The 12351-nt window shown below is 39.7% G+C and overlaps 1 protein-coding gene across 2 annotated transcripts in view; it reads left to right on the forward strand.

The window, feature by feature from the left end:
- Nucleotides 1-12351, forward strand: part of CPED1 (cadherin like and PC-esterase domain containing 1) — a 326436-nt gene that overhangs the window by 288576 nt on the left and 25509 nt on the right. For both annotated transcript variants that reach the window (XM_040259514.1, XM_040259515.1), the window contains 3 exons: nt 9824-10044; nt 10307-10408; nt 10829-10916. In XM_040259514.1, the coding sequence (XP_040115448.1) occupies nt 9824-10044; nt 10307-10408; nt 10829-10916 (411 nt within the window). The remainder of the gene's footprint in view (nt 1-9823; nt 10045-10306; nt 10409-10828; nt 10917-12351) is intronic.

Genomic DNA, 12351 nt, shown 5'->3' on the forward strand with positions numbered 1-12351 from the left:
CTGCCCCAGGTCAGAAACGTTGCAATCTCAGTTCTCCCTGACATGTTATCACTGAGTGGACTCCAGCTGATCACTTAACACAGTTAAGCCCAGATCACTTTCTCTAACTTTTGGGCTCTCACCTTGCTTATTCATTCACCTAGCTTTTGTTGAGCTACGAATCTGTTCTAGGTATGCACAGCAGGATCCTCCAAGGTGCCAGATATCTAGTAGGAGAAGACAACTGAGAGAGATGTGATCTTTACAGTACAGCACAATCATTGCAGAGGTTGGGAAAAGCCCAGAGGCTGACGTCTGACCTGGCTGGGAGAGCCTTGAAGAGTTGCTGAAAGAGAAAGTGCCTGGGCAGAGTGGTGTTGGCAGTTATAAGCAACATGACTTTGAAATAGTTTAATTGAACTAGAAAAAAAAAATCTTCATTTTTCTCAAAAGAACCTGCAATGAGGGTCATATCACCCAAGCTTAGTGCTTCCTTTAATTTTTCTCTTACTGCAGGGAACAATGGAGGGAACAGACAATGGGCAGGAACCAAGCAGGTGAAGGCTACATGGAGATGATTCTGAGTTACTCATGTTCAGTTTGCTCCAATTTATGCATCTTGGATTGTGTAAAAGTGGAGACGTACCTAGACATGCAGTTTCTAATGGTACAGTGCCCATCCTTATTTGAAGGCTTTCAATTAATATGGAAAATTCAATTTCAATTAATATGGAAAATTTTAGAGTGAGAATCCAACATGTCACTGTTACCATGTATAGTAGTGCAAATACGTTGTACTACAAAAAAACAGAACTTTATTTTAAATTTCAATCAAGGCGACCTTTAAGGAAATACATTAAACTGAGTTATCTTTCTCCAAAGAACCAAATTTAAAGGAGACAGAATTTGACTGTGCCCATGAGACTTATTGGAAATTTAGGCCTTCAAATAGTGTTCTACTTTCTTTAAAATCTCGAAGTACTCATTTTTCTCAGTTGAATTTCCTTATGTGATTATTATGACCTTTTACATCATTTACTACTGCTTTACATTGATGAGTGGAAAGCTGTACTTGGAAATGGAGGCCCACCTGTGGAGAAGAAACAAAACATGAATCAGTTGGGGTTTAAGAGGCGGTTCACTTTTCCTGTAACTTTGACTGGGAATGTCACTGCACTCCATGTGTAAGAGGGGCCAAACTTTTTACTTCACTCATTAGCCTTTACTTCTATGAATGGGAGGCTGATCTCTGAGAAAAGATGACACAGGTCTTCTCAGAGCATTTGTATCAGTTTCTATGGCATACTTGTTCGTGTCTGGAGGGCAGATAAATATGAGACCCCTTTTAAATTCTAAATTTATCCAAATATGAATTATTTAACTTGTAGGCTTTTGTAAATATCCATAGGTTGTATGACATACCATCATGCTGAGTCAAAGCAAAATCCATTGAAAAAGTATAGGCTATGTGTTAAATTGTACTCTGATGAATGTCTCTAAATACATACACACCTCTTTCTTACTCAGTAAATTTTGAATGGAACATTTATAAAAATTTATCAGAGCATAGTTTTGTAATCACAGTGCAAAATACATAAGAAATAGTTTAGAAGGAGGATAATGAAATTTATAACTGAAAAAACTTAGGAGTCTGACCAAACTGAATAAAATGAGCTTGTATTTTGTTTGTCAGTTGAAAACATAGTTCAGCTGACAAACTCAGTAATTTTATTACTCAGTATAAAATACCTGACAGAAGAGTACAATTAAGAAAGGAAAATATAAAAAGGCAATATTTACTGAAAGCATTTAAGCTCAGCTGTTAAAACAGGAAATGTAACTTACATTTTTAAAGCAATGTTTGCAAGTTAAGTACTGTCTTGGACTTAAAGGTGTTTACATATTTGAAGTACGCCCAACTTATAATAGTATGTTCTGGTTAATATGTGAATTCCATTATGGTTACACAATTCATTGTTGCTTGTCAGTTTCAATAAAAAGAGGTGAATAGAAGGAAAGGAGTGTACCTGACTCTTACCAGGAAAGGATGGCATACACATAAAGCCCATAATACAGAGGAAAGGGCAAAATAGAAGGCACTTTTGTTCCAAGCAGCTAGACGATGCATGTCTAGGTGATATTGTTTGTTTTCATTTTTGCCAAATTTCATGTGTTTTAGAGTGACTTGCCTCTAAGTCAATTTTCATCTGTTCTTGACCCCAAAGAGCACTTTGGTTGGTCATCTATAGCCAGTTTGATCAAAATGCATCATTGAAAAACATTCATTGCAATCATATTACATTTCATAGAGAAATGCTTTGTTGAGCTTGATTTTCATCCTGCCCTAAATATCATTAGCCATCTGATTGGTCTCAGCTTCATATTAGAGCTGACTCACCCTCTACTACCTCACTTGGCAGTTAGTTATCTTATGAGGGTGGTGGTGCTCAATCATGAGGCTCATGGGAGTTACTGTGGAGCTTTCTAAACGTATAGGCTATGCTTGGCCCTGGACTAGATGTAATGAATAAGACTACTCCTCACTTCACTTTCGTTTCCATTATATACCACGATGAGAGCTCCTCAGTGAGTAGGTGTTGCCAGGATTAATGGACGAGGAGCTCCTATATAATTTCCCCTCTTGGAAGGTTCCAGTGGGTTCCTATTAACTGGCTGAAATCTCTGCTGGCATCTACATGCACTTTGTTTGCTCTGAAGAAATATCCACATTTCTGTGAATGTTGAAGATAGAACTTATGCAAGAGGAAAGAAAGGAAGATAGAAAATTATTTTAAATCAAGAATTTCTCCCCCTATCTATTGATTCTACATATACCCACTTCCTCCCCGCATTTCCTCCTCCAGGGGATCTTCCTGACCCGGGGATTGAAACCGGGCCTCCTGCATTGGAGGCAGATCCTTTACTGACTGAGCTACAAAGGAAGCCCTCCATATACTTCATACTTTTGCTAATTCACAGGTGGAAAATCTGAATTTAGCGGTTTTTCTTTTTTCCCACACTTAGCATGTAAGAGAAGGTGGTAAAGACTAGCTAGGCATTCATCAAACTCAATTCTTTCGCTTCCTGGCACAAAGCTTGACTACATTTCTCAGTCTCCCTTGCAGTCAGGTGTGTGACCATATGATTGGGTTTTAACCAATGGCACGTGAGCAGCAGTGACAGGCCCATCCCTCGGGAGGGCCCGTAGGAAACCTGGCAGCTCTTTACTCCTCCCCCGGCTGGATGTCAACACCCGGTGAGTTCCCAGAAACTGTCGTGAGGAAGGCCAAGTCTACTATCCTGGGACCCTGAATGACCTCCCTGCCCCCACATATACCCCTGCCTCGAACCACCTGGACCATTTTCCTGAAGAAGTAAACGATAGTGTTTAAGCCACTATATATTTCAAGGCTCTATTTGTTAATAGCACTTAGCCTATGTCAACTAATACAGGGACTATATCATGTTGAGAAGTTAGAAAAGAAAATAAAGATAATTAAACCATTGCATGGTTTTTAAGAAGACTTTTAAATTAAGTGCAAGCTTTAATAAAGCCTAAGAACAAGGTGTGCTTCTAAGTCTTATAGTCCATGGCAGTAGGAAAAACACCAGACCTTATACTTTTCAGTGACACCCTGCATGTCAAGTTTGGGGAATAGAAACATGCAAAACTCTTCTAAACATGTCTTTGTTTCCTGATGATGAGCTGAGATCCAGCCTCTCATGCCACATTGAGACACAGATGTTTCTGCTCCTCTCCAGAGCCCACATTGATGGAGGTAGACTCCCTGCATTGCACCCCAGGACCAGAAGAGAGATGCTGCATAGGAAGCTGCCATTCAATCTTTGGAATAAAGCTGCTACTGGAATCCAAAATATTATTAATGTTATTCCTGTGATGGGCTTTATTGAGCCAATGCATAATCCTTCCCTCTTAGTCCATTGTTCTATAGAAGTAGAAGTAAAGTTACTTACGCTGATTATTTTTGCATGAGTTTTCAAAATGCTTTTAAACACAAGGATTTAATCTAATTGCTGCCGCTATTGCTGGCTGATTTTTTAATTCACATAAAAAGCCAGTATATGTTCATTTAGAAAATGCATATTTTTAGTAAAAAGAATAAACTGTCATGGTATCATCACTTCAAAACAACCAGGGTCTTCTCTATGCATTCATATGCTTTACTTTTCCAAAAATTCAATAATATTTATATTCTGATTATAATCAGCTTTTTATAAAAGTAAATTAAAATGTTCCACATCAGAATATACCTTTATTTCAATATCATTGTTAAAAGAGTAAGCAAGTTAAAGTATATGATTATACCTTAATATAATCAACCTGATAGATATATGTTATGTTGCTTCCAACTTATTTTGCTTTTAAAATATGTTTTCATGGGCATTCTCAAGTATTTCTTAGAAGTGGAAAACTGCCAATTTATATACACAACATCAAAGTTTCCAATCTTCCATTAACAAAATAAAGACTAATTTTTACTCTAGGAACTATTCTGGACACTTGAAATTCAACAGTTAAAAAAAAGAAAGAAAAAACTTTCCCCTGTGGTACTTAATGTCATTGGAGCTTTAAAAAAATTGATAAGGGAAAAAAACAGTTATTTTAATATTTTATTGCTGATTATTTTTATAATTGCATATTGGTTCATTATACTTTTTCTTCTTTGATTGCATCTGCCAGCCAACACCTGTGCATGCTAGTATAAGGTAGTAATTTTCACAGGAAAGAAGAATTTTTTACAAATTGTATGGCTAGTTACACGTATATGTTATGATAATTTAGACCTTTATAATGGAAGTTGAAAACAAATAGCCTGCTCATTTCCTTTTAAAAATTCACCAAGTAGAATGATCTAAATAAAGACCAAATACGAATCATGCGGCTGAAAAGAACCACGCTTATTCCTGGTATTATTTTCTAGTTGTGTGCATTTTAAAAGCTATTTTGAAGTTAGAAATCTTTTAGTTAAGAATACCAATTAACCTCTTCCAAAAATGGCTTCCTCTACGGAACCAGCAATCTTAAATTCACAAGTGCATTTACATCCTAGTTATAATTTATCATTTCTATCTTTCATGAATAGGAAAGCACTGGGATAGAATAATTCTCCAGAACATAGTCATCTATATCAGAGCTGTGTCTACTAGATTCAAAAAACTGCTATCTTGCTATTTGCACTTTAGGAGAACTTGTTTTGCAGATGGTGGTGGTATTTTGCTGATGCCCCTTCCTTCTCCCTGGAGCTTGTTAGTTACTGATGAGCAGTGGAGACAGGAGGGACTTTTCAGAGGTTGTCAGTCTGCTTGATTCAGAACATGCTTCCCCAGCAACTACAAGCCCTGTTGAGAGTCTGTAACAGGGTTAGTAGGACAAGAGAGAGGATGCTGTGATTTAGACACTTCCTATCTTCACCGACTTTTTCTTTGAAATAGCTAATGAATTCAAAGTGCCTGAGTGAACTCTGGGAGTTGGTGATGGACAGGGAGGCCTGGCGTGCTGCGATTCATGGGGTCGCAAAGAGTCGGACACGACTGAGCGACTGAACTGAACTGAACTGAAGAGGGACTTCTTGGCAGTCCCATGCTTAAGACTCTGTACTTCCACTACAGGTGGCAGAGGTTCAATCCCTAGTCAGGGAACTAAGATCTCACATGTCAACTGATCCCAGAGTACATATTACATAAAACCAACAATTAACAACCAAAGTATACACTACAGTTTCACAAAACAATACAGAAATGCAGCCACTTGGAAACTGAAGTTCCCTCTCCCAAATCCTGGATCAATGAGAAATCAAAGATAGTTACAGAATGCTTGCAAGAAAAAAATCACATGAACTATTTCTTATTAAAACAAAGCAAATTGATGGCATTAAATTGGTGTCATATAAAAATAAAATAAAGTGCCTAGCAGTGCACCGACTCAAAGGACATGAGTTTGAGCCAATTCTGGGAGATAGTGAAGGATGGGGAAGCCTGGCATGCTGCAGTCGGTGGGGTTGCAAAGAGTTGGACTCAACTTAGTAACTGAACAACAAACAACCAAGCGGTGCACTGCAGGGCACTCAGAAGCATTCCAAAACGCTTCTTGCCTGTCCTGTGCCTTCACGATGGCTCTCACTTGTTGTGTGCTGGGTGCCAGAAATAAGTATTTAAAAGCTCATTAAAGTCTTTTATGGTATTGCCATTATTTTCCCCAATTTACACATAAGGAAATGAACCCATGAAGAGGTTACCTACTTTGTCTAAGATCATCTGATTAATAAATAACAGTACCTAAAATTCTGAAAAACAGATTCTTTCCCTCTGTCATGCATTGGTGGTCTGCATTTTCCTACAACCCCACAGAAAATACTGGACATTTAGAAAATATGTTTTCTCTTAGAAATAGGCAGCTACTTGGATTTTCTTCAGCTTCTATAGCCCACAACACAGATGCCCAGTGATCTTACTGGCTGCCCAGAGATAACGCTAGGAGGGACTGCATCTTGATACTGAAATGGAAAGAATCTGTAAGAAAAATCTGTAGTGGAAATTCAGCTCAACTGGATTGCCAAGGTCCCTTACTGATATTAAGAGCTGTATTGTGTTTCTACCCAACCAGATTCATATTTTGAAGTCCTAGCTCTCAGTACTTCAGAATGTGACTGTATTTGGAGACAGGGCCTCAAAAGGGGTAATTAAGGGAAAATGGGGGCTTGCCTGGTGGCTCAATGGTAAAGAATCTGCCTGCAATGCAAGAAACCTGGTTTGACCCCTGGGTTAGGAAGATCCCCTGGAGGAAGAAATGACAACCCACTCCAGTATTCTTGCCTGGAGAATCCCATGGACCGAGGAGCCTGTGGGGCTACAGTTCACGGGGGTCACAAAGAGTGAAACACGACTGAGAGACTGAACACGCATACACAAGGAAAACTAAGGTCATTATGCTGGGCCCTAATCCAATATGACTAGTGTCCTTATAAGTAGAGGAGATTAAGACATAGACATACACAGAAGACCGCATGTGGATACAGAGAAGACGACCATCTACAAGTCGAGCAGAGATGTCCTCAGAAGAAACCAACTACGCAAATACTTTGATCTTGGACTACTAGGCAAGAATCGAGAGAAAATAAATGTCGGTTATTTAAGCTACCCAGTCTGTGTTGCTTTGTTATGACAGCCTTAGCAAACTATTAACAACACAAATGAAGCTGGGTCTTTACTAGTCTCTGAAATGAAGAGCTTTTCTGATTATTCAGAGTTCTTTTTTAAAATCAGAATTTTGGACCAGAAAAGCAAACAAATAGATATAGGTCAAACCCAGTAAGGAAAATTTCAAGTGATTTCGCAGAATATTTTTCTTATACTGGGCTGTTGACACTCCAGATGGAACTTGACCTAGAGGATCAGTGACTGAGGCCTTGACATCTTAAGGTCACTCTGTTGAGCTTGGCGATGCTCATTGTAATAGTGATTGGAACGGAAATTCTGAAAGAGAATGCTTTCTGGATTTCTTCACACTGCTACTTGAATATACTGTGAAGAGTAAACCTTTGCAGAGTCTCACTAAATTCATTATGGATGGATGAATGCAGTAATGCCTGGCAAGGGATGACAGTGACCGCTTTAAAATATGTGCATGACTATTGCAAAGGGGGCTTCCCAGGTAGGGCTGGTGGTAAAGAACCTGCCTGTCAATTCAGGACACATAAAAGATGTGGGTTCAATCCTTGAGTCAGGAAGATCCTCTAGAGGGGGGCATGGCAACCCACTCTAGTATTCTTGCCTGAGGAATCCCATGGACAGAGGAGCCTGGCGGGCTATGGTCCACGGGGTCACAAAGAGCTGGACAAGACTGAAGCAGCTTAGCATGCAGCACACGATGCAAAGGGAAATCTCAACAGAAAGAGTAAAGAACTGAAGAAGGAATTAAACCTTATCCAGAGACATTAAAAGGAATTGTCTCTAACAAAAGTCCCTTTGACTTTCAGTTCAATAAATATTTTTTTTAATGCATGCATAATACTATGGAGGAAATCAGAATTTAGAAATTAACCTTGACTCTGACCTTAAATACGTATTGATATAATATAAAGAAAAAGATACAATCACAAATAGCTGTAATTTCATGTAGTCTTTGATAAAATCAGTAATGGAACTGAAAATTATAATGACGTCACAGAGGACAGAAGGGTCATCCTGACTGAGGCATTGGACAAGACCCTCTAGGAGAGAAGTCTGTGTTAAGTCTGGAGGTTGTGTAGCATTTACACAGACTATTTTGCAGAGGGCAGGGCTTTCTAGGCAGATGGATTAGCACGAGGAAAAACAGATGTTGTTGACTGCAAATCATGTTCAGTGAAAAAGCAGAAATCTGACCTGCTTACTCGAAGGAAAGTGTTGAGAGGATGGGGCCATTGACCCTGCACTTGGAGATCAAGGACTTGGATTTGAGTCCTGTGTTCCCCATTTACTAGATTTATAACCTCAATCTCTCTGAGCCTCAAACACCTCATCTGTGAAACGAGATAATGACTCACATCTCATGATTATGGAGATTAAAAGTGAGTACTCAGTGTAAAATCTCCACCTAGCAAAAGCTGATATGCAATAAAAATTCAGTAAATGTTAACTGAACCTCAGAGTTAAAACCTGACTTCGCAGAACATGGAGAGCTGATAAGGTTTTTGAGCGTGAAAGGGAGATGAGACATTTGGAAATTTATCACAGTATTACTGTGTGGAGAATGAGTTAGAGGGCAGCCATGGTGCCAGAGGGCTTCCCTGGTGGTTCAGACGGTCAAGAATCTGCCTGCATTGCAGGAGACCCGGGTTTGATCCCTGGGTCAGGAAGATTCCCTGGAGAAGGAAACAGCAACCCACTCTAGTGTTCTTGCCTGGATAATTCCATGGATAGAGGAGCCTGGCAGGCTACAGTCCATGACATGGCAGAGTCAGACATGACTGAGCAGCTCACACACACGGTTCAAGAAGATCCATTAAGCAAGTGTTAACAGTAGCAGAAGGACTTCCCTGGTGGCTCAGACGGTAAAGCGTCTGTCTGCAATGCGGGAGACCCGGGTTCCATCCCAGGGTCGGGAAGATCCCCTGGAGAAGGAAATGGCAATCCACTCCAGTACTATTGCCTGGAAAATCCCATGGACGGAGGAGCCTGGTAGGCTACAGTCCATGGGGTCGCAGAGAGTCAGACACGACTGAGCAACTTCACTAACAATAGCACACCTTTGAGGCCATGGGAGCCTCAAGCAGGACTGTGCTTATGGAATTTAAAGGAGGTGATAGATGAAAGGCTTCCATGGCAAATGGCCCTGGGATGTGCACCCTGGAACACAGACTGCTTTTCAGAAAATCAAATTCTAGTTCTGTGGCTCTTTTCTCAAGTAGTAGCATGACCTCTATTGAGCTAGCTAACTTCTGTGGATTCCCAGTTTTCTCATCTATAAAACAAAAAGATTGGAACATCTCTAAGTACTCTTACAGCACTAGAATACTCCATGCCTATTTGAATCAATAACACGTTAAGCTGATTAGATAAGAAAGTGAAGCACCTAAGAGGGATAGAGAAATTAAAGATAGCATAAAGAAAGCAAAGAGTTTTAACGTGAGTTAGTGGGTCAGTAGATGATGTCACTACTAGGAATATGGAAAAGGAAAAAGAACAGGCTTGGGAGAGAAGAATTAATGTCGTTTCTAACAGTTTAAAGGGCTGTCCTTCAACTGGATGTATGTCTCTGTTTTCATCAGGTTACTTGTTTTATATTGTCTTCCATATCTTGTACACATCAGATTTGAAAGCAAAGTTTTTTTTTAACTTGTAGATTCTTTTCATTGGAGACTCAACCAACAGAGGGATAATGTACTATCTGATCGAAAGATTAAATGAAACCCTGCAGGATTGGCAGAAGGTGCATGGCACTAAATTCTACCACAATGTCAATGGAGGGAAGACCTTGATCAGTTATTCCTACTATCCCCGGTTTTGGATGAGCCCTTCCTTGAGACCAACATTTGAAAAAGCACTTGAACATCTCTTGCAAAGGTACAATGGAACAGTTTTGAATGAAACCATACCACAATGTAATGATGTCTTACTAGCAGTCATGATTGTTTGCTGTGTTTCAGACGTGCTGAAAAGTTTAAATACCAAGTATTAATAATATGGCTGAAAACGAGGTAGAAATGATAAGGAGGTCTTGTGATCAGGATGCCAGCTAGGGTTCAATGAAATGTGAGGCAGTGCTGTTAAAATGTTTACCATCTGTTTCAAAGCAACACGTGTTGTTTTTCTTTCTGGATTTCAGATCAGGTCCCCTGGAAAATACCAGCCAGACTGTATTGGTTGTTGGTGGTGTTCAGTGGCTTAATTCCAATCACCTGCAAATTATTCACAAGGTTTTAAAAAGGTAAATTCCTGCAACAATAATTATCATTTGTATTCTAAGTAAAAAAAAAAAATTACTCTTGATGTGAGTGAATTTTATCAAGATTTTATATAAAGGACAACTTGTAATTTAAAATCCAGCAGTTCAAGTCCAGTTTAAAATGTTTCAAAAATACTTTTGTATCCAATCACAACATGGCTCTTTAGCATCCAAGTCTCCATTTGCTACAGATCAAAACATGCCCACTGACACATAAAACTATCCACAAACACACACACACACACACAAAGCACTAATGTACAGCAAATTCTATAAAATGAGAATTTAGTCCTATAGGGCAATTATCACATTCTAAAGGAATTCCACTCCACTTGCTTGTGTAAATACAGACATCTAGAAATATCATCAGAGTTTATGACTTGAGATCTGCTTATTTCGCAGGGAAAACTTACTCAATATCCTTGTGATCATCAAAACGTTGGGGATTGGATTTCATTTGCCAGTGGATGGAGTGCACTTCTTAACACAGGTGAATCCATATTTTCCAGGCTGTGTGAATTTCATGGTTCTTCTAAGGATCCTTGCTGGTGTCTGATAAAGGACCCAAAAGGCACTGTATAATATTCAACAACCTTCATAAAATTCAAAGCAGATGGTACACTAAGGATTATGATTTCAAATCAGTTATAATGATTCCTGGAAATAAGGGGACAGTTCAGTTCAGTCACTCAGTCGTGTCCTACTCTTTGCGATCCCATGGACTGCAGCATGCCAGGCCTCCCTATCCATCACCAACTCCCGGAGCCTACTCAAACTCGTGTCCATCACATCAGTGATGCCATCCAACCATCTCATCCTCTGTCGTCCCCTTCTCCTCCTGCCCTCAGTCTTTCCCAGCAACAGGGTCTTTTCAAATGAGTCGGTTCTTCACATCAGGTGGCCAAAATATTGGAGCTTCAGCATCAGTCCTTCCAAAGAACACCCAGGACTGATCTCCTTTAGAATGGACTGGTTGGATCTCCTTGCAGTCCAAGGGACTCACAAGAGTCTTCTCCAACACCACAGTTCAAAAGCATCAATTCTTTGGTGCTCAGCTTTCTTTATCATCCAACTCTCACATCCATACGTGACTACTGGATAAACCATGGCTTTGACTAGATGGAACTTTGTTGGCAAAATAATGTCTCTGCTTTTGAATATGCTATCTAGGTTGGTCATAACTTTTCTTCCAAGGAGTAAGCGTCTTTTAATTTCATGGCTGCAGTCACCATCTGCAGTGATTCTGGATCCCCCCAAAATAAAGTCTCTCACTGTTTCGATAGTTCCCCATAAGGGAAACATAAGGGGGCACCAGCCCATAAATAATGCTTTGAATTCATAAGGAAGAAAGTGGGAGCAGAGTTTGAAAAAATAAAAACCTGAATGTTAGATGAGAGGGCTTATGTTGTAAGTATCCTCTTACTTCGTTCATGTTTCAGACACTGTAAAGGTTCCTGATAAAATCATATATGAAATTGTCAGTATCAATGAGTAATTTGGAAAAGAGTGGCTTTGGGGAAGAGGATTTCTGACTGACTGCTTTCAGAATTCATCATTGAAGTAGTATCATTAATTTTGCCTCAGGTTGGATGTCTATAAATGAAAGGAGTCGAGGCCTCTGATCAATTCTCATAGAAGACAGTAGATCGGTAGTCTCAACACTAAATACAAATCTCATAAAAGAAAGACAGCATCTGTAGGTAAGAGAACCAGCTGCTCTTGCTCAGCAAGGAGAGCTCGCAGGCAGCCCGGATTGTGTGCAGTTGCTCAGGGGGAGCTCAGGAAGCACTGGGAACTGGGGAGACAGGAAGCTGTCCATTGAATGTGACAACCAAGCGAGATTTATTTTTGTGTCAATTACGAGTGTTCCTGGCTTTCTCCAGCACACATCACAGGATCCCCCTCTCCTTTCTCGAAACTTTACT

Source organism: Oryx dammah, unplaced genomic scaffold (assembly GCF_014754425.2).
Source record: "Oryx dammah isolate SB20612 unplaced genomic scaffold, SCBI_Odam_1.1 HiC_scaffold_18, whole genome shotgun sequence".
NCBI classification, from domain to species: Eukaryota; Metazoa; Chordata; class Mammalia; order Artiodactyla; family Bovidae; genus Oryx; species Oryx dammah.